Source organism: Rhinolophus ferrumequinum, chromosome 16 (assembly GCF_004115265.2).
Source record: "Rhinolophus ferrumequinum isolate MPI-CBG mRhiFer1 chromosome 16, mRhiFer1_v1.p, whole genome shotgun sequence".
NCBI classification, from domain to species: Eukaryota; Metazoa; Chordata; class Mammalia; order Chiroptera; family Rhinolophidae; genus Rhinolophus; species Rhinolophus ferrumequinum.
This window is the reverse complement of record NC_046299.1, coordinates 28,098,267-28,119,585: the sequence shown is the minus strand read 5'-3', so window position 1 is coordinate 28,119,585 and position 21,319 is coordinate 28,098,267. Positions and strand designations below refer to the sequence as shown.

Genomic DNA, 21,319 nt, shown 5'->3' with positions numbered 1-21,319 from the left:
AATATCGACTCAATTAATGTTTATTTGATAGTTACTGATTAAGGTTAAGTCACGGAATACCGAGTCATACTCAGTACACACTCAGCAAGTACTGGGAACTTGCTTGAACTGAGTGTTTTGCGTGGAAGGAAGCTGCAGTACTCTGGGGATGTGGACCTGAGCTCCACCCCCTGCATTTGGTGTGTCCTTGACATAGGTGCTGAAACTTCCAGGACAGCTTCTTCATCATTCAGGTGGGAATCATTCTACCTTAGGCAAAGGTGAGTGAGTGTATGAAAGGTAAGTGACAGATTTGTCAGCCTCCCTATAACCATGAAGAATAAACTATATATTATAAATGGGGTCTTGACAAGTCTTCACTTTCCTTACTAAAAGAGCTTAGAAATAACTGCACTAATCAGTTTTGGACCGATGTGATGCTATCTTGACAGAATATGTCTTTGTACAAGCATTACTGTTAGTGATGTAGTAACGTGTGTCAGTCCAATGATATTTGGAGCCTCACAACCAGTAAGTGTTGTCTCACGTTCAAGTCTGCATGTCATGCTTGTTCTCGGCTATGAGTTTGTTCCATGAAGTCCCTGTCTTCCACGCTCCACAGAATCCATGCCTATTGTCCTGTCTGAAACCTCCCTTCCTTGCTGTGCATTCTTCATTCCATTGTTTCTGATAACGACAGGCCACAAAAGCACCAGAAGCAGCTGTTTGGGGGGTAGCAGGGAGGTTGGGGAAGCCCTGGATGTTCCAGCCTTCCCCCTCACACTCTCTGACATGGGCTCTTCCCTCAGTGACCTGCACATGTTTCACCCCTGCACTGACAGAGAGGGCCCATCTCCATCTTTTATTTCTTCTCTTGAGAACCTATATCCGTTTTATCCTCGGAGTCAAATAAAGGCTTCTATTTAACGTGAAGCCTGTTATTTTGTGACCAGTCGGAGGGTGCACATTCAGAGAAACAAATGTTTTGGGGTTTGGTTTTGTTTTCCTACCATTGTGCTCGAAGCAGCTGTGTTGTAAGCCACAGTGCACCACACAAGGGGCATTTGAAAATACAAGTTCAAATCGTAGTTTTGTCACTAATGAGCAGTGTGACGCTGGATGGGTGTCCTGTTCTCTCTGAGTTTCCCATTCTCCATTTGAAAAATAAAAATTAATAATTCCTTTTTGGAGTGTTTTTTTTTTTGGTGAGGTGAGACTTTAATGTTATAACGTGTCAATGTATTGTTGCTCTAGTTTTATATCCCACACATGAGTGAAGTCATATGGTCCTTGACTTTTTCTGTCTGACTTAATTCACCTAGCATGGTAATCTCAGGATCCACCCATGTTGTCACAAATCACAGTGTTTCATCTTTTCTTATGGCCAAGTAATATAGCATTGTATATATGCAAGAAACGAACATGACAAAGAAACAAACAAAACTCATAGATACAAGCAACAGTTAGTGGTTACCAGAGGGTAACAGGGAAGAGGAGGTGATAGAAGAAGCTAAAGGGGGTCAAATATATGGTGCTGGAAGGAGAACTCACTCTGGGTGGCAAACACACAATATAATATATAGATGATGCATTATAGAATTGTACACTTGTAACCTATATAATTTTACTAACCAATGTCACCCCAATAAATTCAGTTTTAAAAAGAATAAATAAATAAATTTAAAAAGTGTAAATTTACTTAGCTAATTACTTGATGCATATGTGGACATTCAAGATTAATGAACTTTGTTCCCTAGTTTATGTTTAGCTAGCTATCATGATAGTACAGTATCCTAATATATTTCCAAAGGCTTTCATTGTCAAGGGTAAAGTATACAAATGTTTGATAAAGCATTAAAGGATAGATAAGGACTTTTTTATACAAAGATTGCCCCCTAAGTTATAAATTCTCAACTGGTCATTAATCTGAGAATCCAGAATGCTGAGCAATTGTTTTGATCACTGTGGTTACTTCATTGGTTTTCAACCACACGTGGTGTTTTGAAGAATAGTTAATAACCTGGGCTCTACCCCAAACGTGTTAAACCAGAATCTCCAAGGTGTAGCGTTGCAAAGAAGGAGAACAGTGGGGCAGATTTTTATAAAAAGAGATTGAAGTATATAGATCTATCTGATTAATTACCTTAGGAGTCTAAGAGGCACATGTTGAATAGCACGGAGAATCCCAGAAGTTTGCATTTTAAGCTCACAGTTGTCTAAGAAGAGGAAGCTGCAATGGATCCAGCTGTCTTCCTGGTGTCCTGCCTCTGCTGTTTGCTTCTCCTTTCACTGTGGAAACAGAGCTCTGGGAAGGGGAACCTCCCGCCGGGCCCCACTCCTCTCCCAGTTATTGGAAATATCCTGCAGCTAGATGTGAAGAACATCAGCAAATCCTTAAGCAATGTAAGTATGTTTTATGTTCCTCCAGCAGCTTGCAAAGGGAACGTAAATTAACATCTACTTTTACATAAAATATAGGTATTCAAATATATTTAAATAAATTTTAATATATTAAAATAATTAAAATATGTCACTGTAAAGCAAATAGTCCCCATGGAGTATTATTTTTGATTCGTCATTGTCAAGAATAGTGGAACGAAGTAGTGCGTTCTGAGCGTGAGATACACTTAGGTCTTTGTCTGGTGGAATCATAATAATAAAGTGGCAAAAGATGGGAGACCTGCTCTTTTTTGTTTCACCACCATTTACTACGACTTTTGGCTGAAGGTAAATGGTAAGGGAAGTGTTTTTGATTAGTGATTTCATTCAAGAAGGCATCTACCCTGTAAACCGTGTGTTTGGTTCAGAACAGCCATGAAAATTGAACTCCTCTGAAGAAGCCAGTTAATGCCCGATGTCAGGAAATAGCTTGTGATTAGGACCAGGGTGAGAGAAAAAAGTGACCAGGGCCACTGGATGGTGACAGGATCCTTTTTCCTCTGCACACAGCTGCTGTCCGTACCCTATAAATGCTGCAGGTGACAGAAATTGTTCTTCCAGGAGATGCTGCGTGTCCGGGCACTGCCTCTGTGGGGCTCACACGCCTTCTGTGCTAGTGATACCAGCGGATCACACCTGGGCTGGGCCTTTGAGGCACCTGGGGTGATATGAAAACACAGATTTCCAGTATTCATCACAGGGCTACTGAATCAGAATTCTGATGGGAACAGTGGTACCGGTGATCCTGAGCTAGGTAGCTGGGCTTTGGTCCCAAGGTGGGCATCGAGGAGCGATGGGCTCAAGGATCAGAGGTCCACTAAGAAGAGGTTCCAATTTCAGTCTTTTAGGTAGTAGCAAGGGGATGCTGGAAAGGAATTGGAATTCTTTGACATCGGTTTCCTTATTTATAAGTGGGGCAAATGAACCTACTGAAGGTGCTGCTTTGAGGATCCGTTGTAATCTGTACTCTCATTACCCAGCTCATTGCCTGGCACATAAGTGGCAGTTGTTAACATTCACCCTCATAGTTATGAATTAAATTCAGAAAGATTTTAGGCTGTGTGTTGCAGAATAAAAACAAAAGTAGGGTGATGATATCATACTGAATCCGGCACAAAATATTATTAGATAGTAATTTCTTTTGCTAATATCTGCATCTCCTTTCCCAGCTCTCAAAAGTCTATGGCCCTGTGTTCACCGTGTATTTTGGCATGAACCCCACTGTGGTGCTGTATGGATATGAAGCAGTGAAGGAAGCCCTGATTGATCTGGGAGAGGACTTTTCTGGAAGAGGCAGATTCCCAGTGTTTGATAGAGTTAATAAAGGATTTGGTAGGTGTCCATTGTGCACGTTCAGCATTGGTAATGGGGGTGGGGAGGATGGAATATAGGAATGTGAAGATCTCCTGTGCAAAGCTTGGCCCATCACGTGACTGCCAGGTATCAACCTCCCAGTTTCTGTTTCCTTCCTTGCAGGAGTCCTTTTCAGCAATGGAAAGAGATGGAAGGAGATGCGGCGCTTCTCTCTGATGACCCTACGGAATTTCGGGATGGGGAAGAGGAGCATTGAAGACCGCGTTCAGGAGGAAGCCCGCTGTTTGGTGGAGGAGTTGAGAAAAACCAATGGTGGGTGACTCTATACTCTGCTTCTCTGCAACTCTGACCTCAACAGACTGTTCTCTTCTCTGATCACATCCTTGGAAAAGTTTCAGGGGGACCATATGGGTAGTGGCCACCAGCCCTCATGTGGAGGAGGGAAGGTTTGCAGCAGAGAGGCCAGGGAGGTTTTGTGTATCTATGCTAGCTGCATGTGTACACCCAGATTGTGTATACAGTGTGGGAATAAAAGGTCATTTAATCGAAATCTGTCCCTTCTTTGATTTCAAATTAAAATCATGAAGATTTGTCTTTTCTGAAGGGGTTAGGGAGCAATGTTTTCCTAAAACATAAATGTGGGTCATTTATTCCAGAGCATTAATCAGGTGATATTTGTCAAGTGGACATGGTGGGAATGACCTCATCAGATTCTTACAGAGCATGTAATAAGTGACATGTGCCTTTATTTAGTTAGATTATATTTATATGGTCAGCCTCACAAACATATCTGAGAGTTACTTTCAGAGCCTAGGTCTACAGTCCTAGCCAGAAACAATGCCATCTATGGTTTCAATTGCTGAGGCATATTAAATTCTTGTCACCAACGATGTCTCTGTAAAGAAAGCACTATTTTAAAAATATCAGCATTAATTGTTTTTGTTACCCAATACTCATTGTATTGATGTATGTATTTTGACTATACACTGCATCATAATTCTCTAAAATATGCAAATGACTAGTTACAAAATGTTTCACGTAAGTAGATTTCAACCATTAGCAATAACCACTTACCCTGTGTTCTCTAAGTGGAACTTGGCTGTTTTCAGTTCGCTAAACTTTGCCCTAACTTTACTAGATTTTGGTAGCAAGTATATAGTAATTATTTATCTTCCACTGCCAGATGTAATGACCTCTAAAGTGCTTGTCAAAAAGACTCTGATTTTTAAGCTCAGATTACAAATTACCCTGTTTTTAAATTCTTTCTTCCATAATAAGTGAAAGGAAAGATTGAAAATTCGTATTTTACCTGTGAATCACATACAGACAAAGAAATGCCCAAGGCTTTTCAAATTATCCTCAACCTATCTAGCTAAAATAAGTTGTTTTAAAGCTTAGAGCCCTGGTATATTTAAAAGAGCCTGGCATAGAAGCCACTAACTACACATTTCCATTTATTGCATACCCAACCATTTCTTGAGTTTGACTACTCAAGTTAGATACTTCATGTAGATGATATTATACAATATTTGTCTCTCTCTGTCTGAGTTATTTCACTTAGCACAATGCCCCCAAGATCCATCCATTATTTAACTAGCTTGTTTGAAATGGTCTACCAGGTTAAGGTAAAGTGAGGTGTTAATTTTATGTGCATTAAGTATTTTGCTGTTAAGGGAATTTATAGGTGAGATATTGCTTTAATGTTTCTAAAATTACCTCTACCTGTGATATCATTAATAACGTGGTTTTTTTTTTTTTTTTTTAATTGGGGAACAGTATGTTTCTCCAGGGCCCATCAGCTCCAAGTCGTTGTCCTTCAATCTAGTTGTGGAGGGCGCAGCTCACTGGCCCATGTGGGAATCCAACCCCCAACCCTGTTGTTCAGAGCTCAGGCTCTAACCAGCTGAGCCATCCAGCCGCCCATAAACAAAGTGTTTCATATGTATATTTTAATGGTATTTTAAAATTGTTCCTTATTCTTCAGCTTCACCCTGTGATCCCACTTTTATCCTGGGCTGTGCTCCCTGCAATGTGATCTGCTCCATTATTTTCCAGAATCGTTTTGATTATAAAGACCAGAATTTTCTAAAAATAATGCAAGCTTTTAATGAAAATGTCAACATTGTGAGCTCTGCATGGATACAGGTGAGGACAAGATTGTTACTTCCCACAGAATCCTTTATGCTTTTCTCCAAGAAGTCTAAGTCTGTGTATGAAACAATCTGTGAAGTGAATCTGTGAACACCACAGTCCTGCCCAGAGCTTAGTCTCATGGAGTGCTCATCTAGCAAAGATGGCTGAGCCCTTTAGTGATGGACAGGAAAAGACATGCACAGAATACAAAACTGGAATTCAATCCCGTTGACGTTGTCCAGTGGTTTTTTTCACTAAAAAGTCTACTGGACTAAAAAGTCCAAAGCCCAGTTTCCCGTAAAGTACTTTGGTAACTTTCCAAAAGTTTGCCTCCAGCACTAAATGAACTCCTGGATTCTTCTTGAAAGGCTTCCATTACCCACAAGTCTTGTCATCCAGTCAACACTTAGTGACTTCGTTGGCACATTAGTTGGCAGCAATAAGAGTATATGCATGTAGGAAGGAAGAGAATATCTCCTTCAAGAAGGGAGAATATTGGGACCACACATGCTGCCAGGGAACACTAACTAGGGTAGGAGTGTTTGATGCTTCAGTTGGCATCCTAACTGACAAAGTAATTGTTTTTAGCATGACAAAATGTTTGGTTATATGGTGTATAAACTATAAACAAACATGATAATGTTACCTGTGCTCAACTGACATGTTCTATACTCTGCCTAAAAGATAATGATGTGATCTTAGGGAAGTCACTTAACTACTCTGGTGCATGGTTACTTTATATATAAAATGTTGAGTTGTGTTTCATGGTATCTTCAGGACCCTCCGAGTTCTAAAATACTGATTCGATGTCTAAGACTGCTGAGCAGAACTAGAAACAGCAGGGATTTGCTTTGTGCTCTTTCAGGTTGTCCAAACTCCCTTCACCTCTGTTGTCATCTACAAATTATGATTCTAGTATTTTATGCCATCCCATATTTCAAGATTGTAGGGAAGAATTGATGTGAAAAATGAAAGACTTGCTATAAAGATGTTTTTATATTATAAATATGACTATCATCTCTGATCCCCTGGTCAGAACTTTCTTCTTTAAATACACCTATAAGTGTGGAAAATTACGTATTTGTAAAATAAAAATTCCCCTTAAGACAGAGACCATATTTTATTAATATTTATAGTACAGTTTCTAATCAGGGCTTGACATATGGTGTATGTCTCTATTAAGTGTTTTTAAATCTAATAACCTATCATTTTCTCTTCTAGATCTGCAATACTTTCCCTGTTCTCTTTGATTATTTCCCAGGGAATTATACCAAATTTCATAAAAATTTTGATTTTGTAAAATCTTATGTTATGGAGAAAACAAGGGAACATCAAGAATCCCTGGACGTTAACAATCCTCGGGACTTTATTGATTGTTTCCTGATTAAAATGGAGCAGGTAAATTTTAACAAGAGCTCAGTTATTTGATTTCCTGTGCATTTTATGGTTCACTGAATATTTCTGTATTTACTAAAGATGTTTCAATAGTCAAGCTAGTAATACTGACAAGCATTTTAAGGACCTATTCTGTTCATGAATCTACACTAAACATTATGGAAGATATAATTCTAAATTGTTAAATAAGTGGGATACATTAATCCTGTTCTTCAGGTACTAATAATCTACCTGACAACCTCAGGTGAAATGGAAACAATTACAAACATATTAGAAAATACAAGAGAGTATGCCATACTATGAAGACGAGCAAGGTTGTTACACACAATGTATAAGAGAATGGAAAAGAATGGCTTGACCTAGCTGGGCTTCCTGCAAGTCCAGTGGTTGGAAATAAATCTTAATATATTTGCAGCGATGGACTAGGGAGGTAATTTCAGATGGAGGAATGATATATACAGAGGGGAAGAGGTTGTGGGGGGAACGAGTAGGAGGATGGAAGAGAGAAGCTTTAACTGAATATAAAATAAAATGAATTGGCATAGGTACGAAGTTGGAGATTGTGTCGCTAAGCATGAATCTTGCACCATTTGTTGAAAAGACTATTTTTCCCACATGAATTACCTTGACACCCTCGTCAAAAATCAATTAACTGAAAATGTAAGGATTTATTGGTTCGATCTCAATTGTATTCCGTAACTTATATGTTGGTCCTTCTGCCAGTCACACACCATCTAGTAGTCTTAATTACTAGCTTTTTAAGAATTGGGAAGTGGGAATCCTTCAACATTGTTGTTTTGCAAGATTGTTTAGGCTATTTGGGTCCCTTGAATTTCCATATGAAGTTTAGGATAAACTTGCAAGTTTCTGCAAAGAAGCCAGTGGGGATTTTCATAGGGACTGTGTTAAATTTGTAGATCAATTCATGGAATAATGCCATTTTAAAAATTGAGATGAAATTTACATACCATACAACTAACCATTTTAAAGTATACAATTTAGTGGTATTTAGTGCATTTGCACTATTGTGCAACCACTAGCTCTCTCTAATTTGAAAACTTTCCCATCACTCTGAAGAAACATACCACGCCCCATAGTGATCACTCCTCATTCTTTTCACCCCATCATGTGTTAAACTGTAATCTGCTTTATGGATTTACCTATTGTGGATATATCACATAGAGAGTCTCATAGCATTGTGATTTTCTATTTCTGGCTTCTTTCCCCTAGCATAATGTTTTGGAGGCTCATCTCTGTTGCAGTATGTATCAGTACTTCATTAACTTTTATGGCTGAATAATATTCCATTTAATGTACATACCATTATTTGTTTATCCATCATCCATTGATAGACATTCGTGTAGTATCTACCTTTGTCTCTGATTCTTCTTATGAATAATGAAACATGTTTTCATTTTTGTTGGGTACATTTCTAGGAGTGGACTTGATGGGACATATTGTAATTTTATGTCTTACATCTGACGAACAGCCAAACTTTTCCATAGTGACTGCAGCATTTACATTCCTATTTTCCCACATAGTAGCCAATGCTTATTTTCTCTTTTTTTGTAATTATTAAAGCTATGCCAGTTAATATGAAATAGTATCTCATTGTGGTTTTGATTTGCATTTCCTTGATGACCGATGATGTTGACCATATTTTCATGTGCTGTTACCCATTTATATAACTTCTTTGAAGGAATGTCATTCAAGTCCTTTGCTTTTAAAAATTGAGTTGCTTGCCTTTGTTGTTGAGCTGTAAGAGTTGTTTATACATGTTGGGCATCAACCTTTACACATATATGGAATGCAAATATTTTCTCCCATTCTGTAAGTTGTCAATTCATAGCCTTAATTATGTCCTTTGATGCACAAATGTTTTTATTTTGATGAAGTCTGATTTATGTATTTTTTCTTTTGTTACTTTAGTGTCAAATCTAAGAATCTATTGCCGAATCAGAATTTGTGAAGATTTACCCTTTTAAGAGTTTTATAGCTTTAGCTCTTATATTTAACTTTTGATCTATTTTGACTTGTAATTTATATATGGAGTGAAGCAGAGGTTCAACTTCATTCATCTCCCTGTGGTTCTCCCGTTATTCCAGCACCATTTGTTTAAGAGACTCTTCTTTTAGACTGAAGAGTCTAGTACCCTTATTGAAAATAAATTGACCATAGATGTTTTGGATTTCAATTCTATTCTATAGGTCTTGTTTTCTATCTTTTTGCCAGAATTTCATTGTTTTGATTGCAGTAGCTTTGTAGCAAGTTTTCAAATTGGCAAGTTGAGTCCTACCCCTGAAGTTCCATATGAATTTTGAGGACTGACTTTTCCATTATTGCAAAATGGTCTTCGTAATTTTGATGGGGTTGCTGTAAATTGTTATATTCCTTAGGGAGTAGTACCATCTTATCAATATTAAATCTTTCAATGCTTGCATATGGGATGGTTTTCCATTTACTTAGATAATCTTTGTTTTGTTTAGCAATGGCTTTAGTTATCAGAGTAGAAGACTTTTTTCCTCTTTGTTAAGTAGATTACTAGATATTTATTTTTTAAGATGCTATTGTAAATAAAATTGTTTCCTTAATTTGATTTTGAAATGTTCATTACTAGTGTAGTGACACGCTGATATTTGTGTTTCACTGCTGGTGTATAATGACACAACTGATTTTTCCTTTGGTCTTGTACCCCGCAAATTGTGTTGAATTCATTTATTATCACCATTAATGTTTTTGTGGATTCTCTGTGATTTTTTTATATGTAGAATCATGTAATCTGCAAATATACATAGTTTTACTTATTCCTATCCAAATTGGATACTTTTAATTTCTTTTTCTTGCCTAATTGCTCTGACTAGTTCTTTCAGTATTAAAAGAATTTTTTCAAGCTTTATTGAAGAATAATTGACATATAAAAATTGTATATGTATAAAGTGTACATGTTGTTTCGATATACGTATACTGAAGGCTACTATGCTCAGGAGTTGGGCAGGGCTACTGACTTCCTTCCCTGGCCAAGCAAGCCATAGAGTATTCTCTGAGGCTTCTAGGTACTCTTAGATGAGCAGGGCTTTGAACTTGCTACTCTGCCTGAGTGGGCCACAGGGTACGGTCAGCAGCTGCCCGGTAGAATAGTCCCCCCTTATCCACAGGGGATATGATCCGAGACCCTCAGTGGATGTCTGAAACCACAGATAGTACTGAACCTTATATATTTCATGATTTTCCTATGCCAACATACCTATGATAAAGTTTAATTCATAAATTAGGCACAGTAAGAGATTAAGAACAATAACTAATAATAAAATCGAACAATTATAACCCCATTCAGGATATGGCCTTAATTTACCTATTTCTACTAATTAAGATTGTGTTTGTCTACAAATAAAAGAAAACCTATTAACAATGGCTTTAACAAATAGTGGGTTTCTTTATTGTACATAAAAGGAGTCTTGCGATGTGTCAGTGTAGGGATTGTACAGAAGTCCTGAAAAGTCAGTCAAATACTTTCCATTTTTCTTTACCCATACTTAGAATATAGGCTTTACTTCATGATTAAATCCTCATGCCTCAAGGTGAGGTCTACTCTCCCTCTTCCTTCACATCGTTGTTTTGAGTAAGAAGGGGGAAGTGGAACCAATAGATTTCGGCTTATATTTCACTTGTAAAAACTATGCTGCATGGCTTACCTAACTGCAAAAGAGGCTGATGAACGGAACTTTTAGGCAAGCGAGGGATGAGGCAGTAGAAAGTGATGCTTGAGTCAACTAATTTATAGTCTCTTGCATACCACGTCGTAGGTTTTTCTAAAAGTCCACCTTTTAATTGTTGTAAATTTAATAAGCCAACATATAAAACTGCAGTTTATAACAATATGAGTTATTTTGGATTAACTATAATTTTGGCAAATTAATTTGACAAATAATTCCATCAAATTATTCCTAGGAAAAGCACAATCCACAGTTGGAGTTTACTTTTGAAAACTTGAAAAACACTGTAACGGATTTGTTTGGAGCCGGGACAGAGACAACGAGCACCACGCTGAGATATGCTCTCCTGCTCCTGCTGAAGCACCCGGAGGTCACAGGTAGGCCCAACATGGCGGGCCAGGGGGATTTCAGAAAAGATGTTGGGAGGACACTGCTAGTGCATTCCATCTTCTTAGAGAAGCTTCATTCTTGAAATTTCCATATCACCTGCTTAATTTTTCCAATTTAAAGGAGGGATAACAACGGGACATTGTGATATAATACAGGCTGATGACCGAGAGGAGTGAAGACATTATGGGCCACAGCAAAAGCAATAAAACAGTGTTTCTATTTCACGGGAGGTTATATGCGGCAGGCATAGAGAGCATGTTTTGGCCTGGGACTGCATATTGGTTTTATTACAAAAAGGCCACTAACTTTGAACAGAAGGTATATTCTTCAGAGATCTCTCCTCATTCTGAAAATGCAATGGCATAATGGAAACTCTCCTTATTGAAGCATAAGTAGAAATCCTAGAGATTTATTAGGTTCCCTGAGATAATTTCCAAGTCCAGGAAGTGTTATAAAAATTATTTTAACAGCAAATATGTTACTATTTAGGCTTAAGATGTTGCATAAAGGATTTTATTATTTCAGAAATCTATTTCCAGAAAGGTGGTGTTTGTCACCATAAGAATTTTAGGGAAGGGAGGTCAATAATTTTATGTTTTACAAAACATTTTATTTTAGAAATTTACCTTTAAAGAATTACAGTTATGCATAGCAGTTTAGAAATATGCATTATCTTGTCCTGTTTCAGGATCCCACTGAAATGATTATAACCTATTACAAATGAGAATTTGTCTTTTGAGCTGGCTAAGAGGAGGTCATAAAATAGCCAACAAATCTTCAAAAAATTCCTGAAACACAGAGAGCATGTTGTGGAGAAATCATTAACTCAAGAGAGAGGATGCAGTTGTAACCTCAGTGTCAGAAGGGGAAGGTACATGAGGAGGAAAAGTTATTTGTGTCCCTACATCCCTATACGTTTTAGTATTTAGAAATACCAAGTGTCAAAGACAGTAGAGGGAGAAATAGGCTAAAAAAGGGAGCTCTCCCTGCCCAGGGCCCTTTGACAACTCCTTTTTATCAGATAACTGTTTTCCCCCCTTCAGGAAGAGGGAGGTTTACGCTCTAGAGAAACTGAAACTAAGAGGCCCTACACTCAGGGAAACAGTGAGCTGTAGGGCTGAAAAGACAGGTTAAGTAAGAATCTAATTCTTGAATTCAGAGACTCTGAGCTCCTTTCTCCGTCCTGCTTTCTGAAATTCAGCAGCAGAGAACGAACAGCTCTGGAGGAAAGACCTCTGTATTTTACCATGTAGATAGAAAATTCTCTTGACATGTATACCAGAGTGAATGAAACAGAAACATCCACCCTGGGACACAAGATCATGGAAGTTCAGAACACCAAGATTAAAAGATTAAAAAGAAAATGACAAAAACTTTCAGAAAACTAGATTGTGTCTTGTGTAAGGATTAGGATTCATAATACCATCAGAATTTGGAATTCTCAAGAGCAACTCTCGAATTGTATATTAATAAGAAGAGTTACAGAATTGTACACCTGAGATCTATGGAACTTTACTAACAATTGTCACCACCCCCAAATACAAATAAAATAAAAATAAAAATAAAAAGTGTATTTTCAGACTTGTGTGCTTGACAAAAATGTTACCCCCTGCTTTCCCTTTCTCATCCAAAACTTCTGACGTCATGTCAGAGGAAGTCATGGACTCAAGGAATCAAGAGAGCTCCAAGAATGAAAGTGTCAGGAAGGTTGCCAGGCACCGGGCCTAGAAATATCCACTTCAGAATGATTAGGTGGGTAAAGCAGGTGTGAGGGGAGACACCACGAACAAAAGAGAGATGATCGGTTTTCCTGATAATAAGGAAATTATTATTAGGAGTCTGAAACATCTACCTGAGCATTTGGAAACAATTCTAAACTGAGATATAGAAAATTATGAGTTGAATGAAAGACATGGTTAAGTCCAAGTAAGTACCCAAAATGAAACACAATCAGAGTTGTCTTGCCAGGGAGCATTGTTTATGTAGTCGGAATGATGTTAAAATGAATATTCTAAGAGCCAAAAGTTGTGATTTAACTATATTGGGGGAAGTGGAATAAGGGACATTGTTTGTATGTGTATATTTTGTGTAAGGTGAAGATGGAGAAGGAAATTTTCACGACCGTACTAGGAAATCAGACATTATCTGAAAATAGTAGGTTAGTAAGAAATAGAAACAGAGAGCAATTGTTTAGAAATAGAACACAAATTTCAAAAGAAACTGGTAGAATGTTTAAACGGGTAACATTGGCAAGTTGGAGGATAAAAAGAGTACCATTGCAAATTACACACAGATACACACACACGTAACACACAAATACACAAAACACATGCATTATAATTTAATTTTTCAACTCAAACATTCTTTTGATATAAAATTGATATTGGATTCCTGTTTTCCTTTTTGTAAGGACTGTGATTTGTTGACTTAATTGTGTTCTGTTTATTTTTAGAAACATTTCATCGTTTCTGTTTCGATTATCATGTGCGCTGATATATCGGTGGTGTGTGTTGATGTATCGTAAGCCTAACTTGTAGGAGAGATACGTATCTATTATGGGAATTATTTCTCTATGTCTAGGTATATTTCTAGGCATATAACTGATATTTATAATGACATTGGTTCAGATTGCTTCACGTATTCCTGAATGGGTATGCAAATGTGGTATGCATTTTCTTCTTTTTCATCAGTCTTACTTGTGTCTTACAGCTAAAGTCCAGGAAGAGATTGAGTGTGTGGTTGGTAGACACCGGAGCCCCTGCATGCAGGACAGGAGCCACATGCCCTACACGGATGCCGTGGTGCACGAGGTCCAGAGATACATAGACCTTGTCCCCACCAATCTGCCCCATTCGGTGATTCGTGATGTTAAATTCAGAAACTACCTCATCCCCAAGGTAAGATGTGTTTCTCTTCTACTGACCTCAGTGGTCTTGAAGTTCCCATTGTCACAATATGGGTCCAGTCCTTTATGAACACAGGATCAGAGAAGCACAAAAATCGTATGTGTGACAGCTTGGTGGACGCTGTGTTGTTTCCGGTTTAGACTATAAAGCTTTATAACAGGCTTTGCTATCTGACAGTGTAGGTCTTACAAATTTGTTCTGCTTCTCTAATATTGTTTAATCTTAGCTGCTTATATTTCCAAAGGAAATGTTAGTATATGTTTATATATTTACCAAAACACTCTGCTGGGATGTCTATCAAGGTGATATTAAAGACCAACTTAGAAAGACTTGACATCATGATTCATTAAATCTTTCAATTAAAAGATCTAGTATAGGCTCTCAGTTTTGGCGGGCTTTCTTTAATTTTTTTCCAAGCGTTTTTTTCTTTTCAGTGTATTGGCTTGCAAATCTTTTGTTTGTTCTTTTCCTAGGCACTTATTATTGTTGTAAATTTTTATGTCTTATTTCCATTTTTTAAATCGGGTACATAGAAATATAATTGATTTTATCATTTTGATGACCTTATATGTAGCAAGCTTGCTAAATATAAAATTATTGCTAATAATTTCTTTCTAAATTAATCTGCAATATCTACGTACATTATCCTGCTATCTGGGTTAATAGCCTTATTTCATTTTTGATTTGCAGGAGAGTGGAGGTTTAACATCTCACTATTGAGAATGATGTTGTATGTACATTTTGATTGATATTCTTTATCCGATTAGGAAGTGTACCTGCTTTTTTTATTTTTATGATTTTTTTTGGTCACGAATGCATATGCAATTTTCTTTTTTTTTCGGTGGGGTGTATGCAATGTTTTCATATCGATTTTCTGCATCTATTGATATGGTTGTATATATTGTCCTCACTTTTCCCACTAAATACTGTGGTTCCTCGGTTTTCGAACGTCTCCGTTAACGAACATTTCAGTTTGCGAATGCCGTAAATTTTATGGATCTATGGTATCATTAGACAGTAAAATTCATGCTAAATTTGCAGTTTAGGAGTTTATTTTAAAGGTCTGGAATGGATTAATCCATTTTGCATTACTTTCTACATGGAAACCATGCATCGGTTTCGAACGTTTCAAACTTGAACGGTCTTCTGGAATGGATCACTGTACACATAAGTATACACACAGCTGGATTTGATTTGTTACATTTTGTTCAGGACTTCTATATTTATATTCATAAGAGAGTTTTAGTCTACCAGTTTTTCTTCTTCAAAATTTTTTTGTCAGATTTCTGGCATCCAGGTAATGCTGGCCTCATAAAATTAGACGAGAAATGTTCCCTAATATGGGTTTATTTTTATTTCTTCCCCTCTTCTTCTGGCCATTTAGTTGTGTCTTTGAAATGCCTAATAAGTTTTGGTTATATACCAATTAGATGATAGATAGGTAGGTAGATAGATAGATAGATAGATAGATAGATAGATAGATAGATAGATAATGCATAGTTTCACATGTTATTGTTTTCCAGAAAGGGCTCTTCCCTCTCCAGCCAGTCAGAATGATGCAACACTCCTGTTTTGATTAATATTTGGACATAGACACAGACTAAAATTAACTTTAGGTGTCAAGTTACCTCTCTGAGTTTCTCCCAACTATGGAATCTTTAGACAAATTTTTATCTTTGTAGATTTCCAATGCTTTTTAACACATATTTTCTGTATATATTCAGACTTTCTATTTGATATGCCGCAAACTCCTCTAGTCCACTTGAAGCCAGAACATATAACTATTACATTTTAAAAATAACATAACAAAATTTGTACTTTGTTGGGGAAAAGAAGTAATGAGATGAGTAAGGCTGCAAGTACGTTCTAGTTATTGGAAAAGACAGAATTGATGACTTTACTAAGAGGTCATGGGGCTTACCTTGATGATCACAGATTTGGTACCAGGGGTAGGACTTCCAACATTTCTTCCAGCTCCACGACTTCTTCGTAACTCAATTTATCTTCACCTGTTCTTTCCAGGGCACAACCATATTCACGTCTCTGACTTCTGTGCTACACAGTGACAAAGAATTCCCCAACCCAGAGGTATTCGACCCTGGCCACTTCTTGGATGAGAGTGGCAATTTTAAGAAGAGTGATTACTTCATGCCTTTCTCAGCAGGTAATAGACTTTGATTTCCTTCAGTGCTTCAGAGGACAGGATACCTTTTGGGGATCAGTTGGAACTTACATAGTACTCACTCTAATACTGGTAGAATTGCTCTTTGTCCATGGTTGGGAGTACCAATACCCAATACCAATGCCAATGCACTTCTCTCTTCATGATACATCTTCATTATTAGGCCAGATCACTGCAGCTTTGGAGAATTGGCTCAGTTCTTCCAAATGCACAAATGAAATTTGAGCTAGGTACTGAAAATATACGAGAAGTGCATCCTAGCCAGAAAGAACAGTGTTATATAAAACTTGAAACTTCATGGTGCATTGGAGATTGATAAAGAGTAGGCATACTTGGAGCGAGAACAGAGGCTGTGAAGAATGTGAAGAAACGAAAGGGGTATACAGCAAAGAATTGTTATGTAGATTCTCTAGCTGTATGAAATTTATGGTGATCTATGCATTCCTAGAGAAAATTCTTCCTAATAATAGTAGACAGACATGTAGCTATTTTGTGAAGGTTGTCTCTTCAGAACGACCTTTACGTTCTACCATGATAAAGCATTTAACCTTAATTATACTATTAAAGATATAAAAAAAAAAGAATGTGAAGAAAAATCATGAAACATCATACTAGGAACAGAAAGTACAACCAATGTACCATATTATGCCATGTATAGTGCACACTTTTTTACCCAAATTTGTGAGGGGAAAAATAAGGATGAACATTATACATGGGTAGTACTAATTCTGTATCTATATAAATGTTTTTAATTCTTTTATTTATGCTTATGAGTTGGAAGTGTAACTCTAGAAATCAATAATGATATCCGTATGCAAAAATAATACCCTAGAATACGATAGGTTTTGTTGAACTTATGAAGAACTTGCAAGACGAAGAGTTCTTGGCCTTCTATGATGCATAAATATCGTAAACTTATTACTGGTACATAAAATTTCTTGTACTTTGTATCTGTTCTTGTGTTTTGTAATTATTTGTTACATAAAATTTCTTTGCCATAATATGTTAAAAAATAAATGCTGGGTGACTGGTTAGCTCAGTTGGTTAGAATGCGGTGCTCTTAACAACATCGAACATGGTTGCTGGTTCGATCCCCACATGGGCCACTGTGAGCTGTGCCCTCCACAACTAGATTGAAATAACTACTTGACTTGGAGCTGATGGGTCCTGGAAAAACACACTTAAAATGAATAAAAAATTTTTTAAAATGCTAAAATTCCTTTACAATGCAAAAACAAGTACCTAAATGTAAACAAATAAAAGTATGAATGAAAAACTTAAAATGAAAGATTTTTTTTCCATGAAAGTTTGGGCCAAAAATGTGGGTGTGCATTATACACGGCAAAATACAGTATGTGTGTTTCTGGGAAAAGATTGCTGGAAACTTGAAAGAGCAGTTATAATGTGAGAATGCTTAATGAAATGCTTGACATAGTGCTGATACTCAACAAATGTTTGTTGGAAGAAGAATACTTGTTAGGATAGGATGCTAGGTAGATAGCATGTGCCTCTGTCTATGCACCCGTTCTACCATCCATCCACCTATTCAACCATTAATCAGATATTTACTGCATATTTGCTTTCTGACATCTAGAATCTCAGTGTTCACGGAGTATTTACTCTCTGTGTTTGTTATTTTCAGGAAAACGAATATGTGTAGGAGAGGGCCTGGCCCGCCTGGAGCTGTTTTTATTCCTGACCACCATTTTACAGCACTTTACCCTGAAATCTGTGGTTGACCCAAAGGACATTGACACTACTGCAGTTGTCAATGGGTTTGTTTCTGTGCCGCCACCTTACAAGCTCTGCTTCATTCCTGTGTGAGGAAGGAAAGACCATCTGTTTTCTCCTGTGATGTTGTCTGCAACTCGCTCTCATCTGGGCATCATTCACCTCCTTCCCTCTCCATCCCCTTTCTGGGAGTTTCTTCTCTGGCCTCTCCTCTCCTCGTCACCTCATTCTCTCAAGTTCTGGGAATATCCAACCTCCATTAAAGGCGAATTTCCTGAGTTTCACTGCAGAAATGTACCTGCTATTCTCCTTACTCTGAAACATTTGTATTGGCCATCACATATGCTCAACTTATCTCATATTGAGTAGTCCTATGCAGCCCATATGAAATAGAGCAAGATGATTAGTGTATGCCAGTGCAGAGCCATTTCTCCTCTCCATGTTCTAAATAAAAAGCACAATTTGCTGTGCCCGTCTCAGACTTTCCTTCTTTTGTACATAATGCAAATTAAAAAAAAAGAAAGAAAATAGTGTTAAGGAGCCATGCTGGTCCTCATAATAACAAGCACAGAGAAGACAAAGGAGTTGAGGGCCGAAAAGCTCTGTTGGCTGAGCGTCAGAGTTACTTGAGGTTTGGATATAAGAGAGAAAATCTATTCAGGAGCAACTTCGTCATGCAGGGAAATATTGAGATCACTGATGCTGAGGAATTAAATGCAAACAAAGTAAGCCATAGGAAACCGAAAATAAATGTCTAGGAGAAATTAAAAAAATAATTGTGAACAGGAAATCAGTATAGAAAATCAATGAAAACAAAACTGGTTTTTGTTTTTGTTTTTATTTTTTTGCAAAGTTCAATAGAATTCATAAACCCATAGCCAGGTTACCCCTTAAACAAGAAAGACACAGGCGAGGACGTCATCAAAATGGCGGCATGAGGTGAGCCTCTGAAAGCTCTCCTGGAATTTACAACTAATCGAAAAACAATAACTCCATAAAGAACTCCCTGTACAGCAGACAGGCAAGACGAAGAGGCCCACTACTGAATTCACTGAAAGGTGGGCGAATTGCGTGAGTGGGGGAGGAGGGAAGGGAGAAGTGCGGAGACGGAGCCATGGCGGGCGGGTGCTGGACGCAGACCTGGCTCAGTGCTCCGAGCTCGCTGCATCCCGGAGCTACCGCTGCTGCCGGAGAGGGAAGGACTCAGACTGCTAGGGCTCCGCTTATGGCCCACAGGGCTGAGGGGGCAGCAAATAACACGGCTGAACCCAACGCTCACGGCAGAGACCTCGGAGAAAAGACTGAGGGAAGAAGGCTGAAAATGGTGCTTTAAGCCCTCACTGCCAAGCAGAGAACGGAAGCCTTAGGCACTGAGACTAGCCGCCCCCTCCCTACCCTCCCAGAGCTCGCCCCGCCCCCACCTGCCCGGGGCTAGAAGCGGAACAGTAGCAGTGTCAGATCAAAAGCACAGAATATTTGCTGTTCTGAGAACTGTAGGCTGCAGACACAGATTCACAGCCCAACTAGTGCCGGAAGAGGGGAGGGAGCTGTGGAAGGAGGACCGGCTGTGGTGGTGGTCGTCGCAGCCATTGCTCTGGGCCACCTCTCACAACTCACCCGCCCCTGGCCCCACCTATCTGGGCGGATCCCTGCAGGAGTAAACAGAACTGCTGAAACATACAGGCTCTGAATCTGGTGCAGGAAGAGCTTTGGAACTGCAAAAGCTCTCCGCATACCCACAAGGACACTGCACCCTGTGACCCAGGTGAACTATTAACAGAGGAGAAGCCCATCTCCCAGGGAATCCCCCCATTGTGTGAGAAGCTGGAATAGTGCAGAGAAAACATAGCACTACTGTGTGAGAGAAATAAAAGGCTGCAGTCAGAGAGAAAATAAGACATTCTACCAACAAGTACTGGAAAACAAAAGACCTCTTCCTATCCACCTGTGGCAGAAGCCACTCCTGTAGATGTCTAGGAAGAGAAATAATAAATCAGTAATTGCCGTGAATAACCAAGACAACAAGACAGCTCAGAAAGAAAGTGAAAAGTCTCCAGAAAAGGAACTTAAAGATATGGAAATATGTGACTTAAACGACAGAGAATTTAAGATTGCAGTTCTGAAAAAACTCAACGAGATGCAAGAAAACACAGAAAGGCATTTAATGAACTCAGAAACGCAATCAAAGAACAACATGAGCATTTTACGAAAGAGATTGAAATTTTAAAAAAGAATCAAAAAGAATTTCTGGAGATTAAGAACTCAATAGAAGAAATTAAGAATGAAATAACCAGCTTAGGTAGTAGAGTTGACCAGATGGAGGAAAGAATCAGTGACATCGAAGACAGAAACTTGGAAATTACACAGATGGAAGAAGAAAGAGACTTGAGACTTAAAAGAAATGAAAGAACTCTACAAGAACTTTCTGACTCCATCAGAAAGAACAATATAAGAATAATGGGCATACCAGAAGGAGAAGAAAGCGAGAAGGGAACAGAGAATATATTCAAACAAATTGTTGATGAGAACTTCCCAAACTTGTGGACAGAACTGGATCCTCAAATCCAAGAAGCAAATAGAACACCTAATTACCTCAATCCCAACAGGCTTTCTCCAAGGCACATTGTATTGAAGCTGTCTGAAATCAATGTTAAAGAAAGAATCCTCAAGGCAGCCAGGGAAAAAAAGACGGTAACCTACAAAGGAAAGCCCATTAGATTATCATCAGATTTTTCAGCAGAAACTCTACAAGCCAGGAGGGAGTGGAACCAAATATTCAAACTATTGAAAGAGAGAAATTATGAGCCAAGAATAATGTAACCAGCAAAGATATCCTTTAGATATGAAGGAGGAATAAAGACCTTTCCAGACATACAGAAGCTGAGGGAATTTTCTAATACACGACCTGCACTACAAGAAATACTAAAGGAGGCTATTCGACCACCATCAACGGGGACAATTTGTGGCAACCAAAACATAAAAAGGGGGAGAGTAAAGGCCTGAACCGGAATATGGGAATGGAGAATGTAAGTGTGCTAAAGAAAATGGAATACTCTAAATATCAAACTTTCTTTTACTTAAACTTAAGGGTAACCACTCAAGAAAAATCCAGAACTGAAATACATACTGTAATAAAA

The 21,319-nt window shown here is 38.1% G+C and overlaps 1 protein-coding gene across 2 annotated transcripts; it reads left to right on the top strand.

Moving 5' to 3' along the window:
• Positions 1 to 135: 135 nt before the first annotated feature.
• Positions 136 to 18,651, top strand: LOC117036205 (cytochrome P450 2C18-like). 2 transcript variants are annotated; one of them, XM_033130942.1, is made up of 10 exons: positions 136 to 260; positions 2,185 to 2,382; positions 3,588 to 3,750; positions 3,895 to 4,044; positions 5,717 to 5,877; positions 7,087 to 7,263; positions 11,209 to 11,350; positions 14,073 to 14,260; positions 16,292 to 16,433; positions 18,094 to 18,651. In XM_033130942.1, exons 2-10 carry the CDS (start codon positions 2,215 to 2,217, stop codon positions 18,273 to 18,275), a joined length of 1,473 nt encoding a protein of 490 aa, XP_032986833.1. In that variant the 5' UTR covers positions 136 to 260; positions 2,185 to 2,214; the 3' UTR covers positions 18,276 to 18,651. The 2 variants fall into 2 exon arrangements, with proteins under 2 accessions (XP_032986833.1, XP_032986832.1); XM_033130941.1 differs by having other exon boundaries at positions 149 to 260; positions 2,128 to 2,382.
• Positions 18,652 to 21,319: the final 2,668 nt, after the last annotated feature.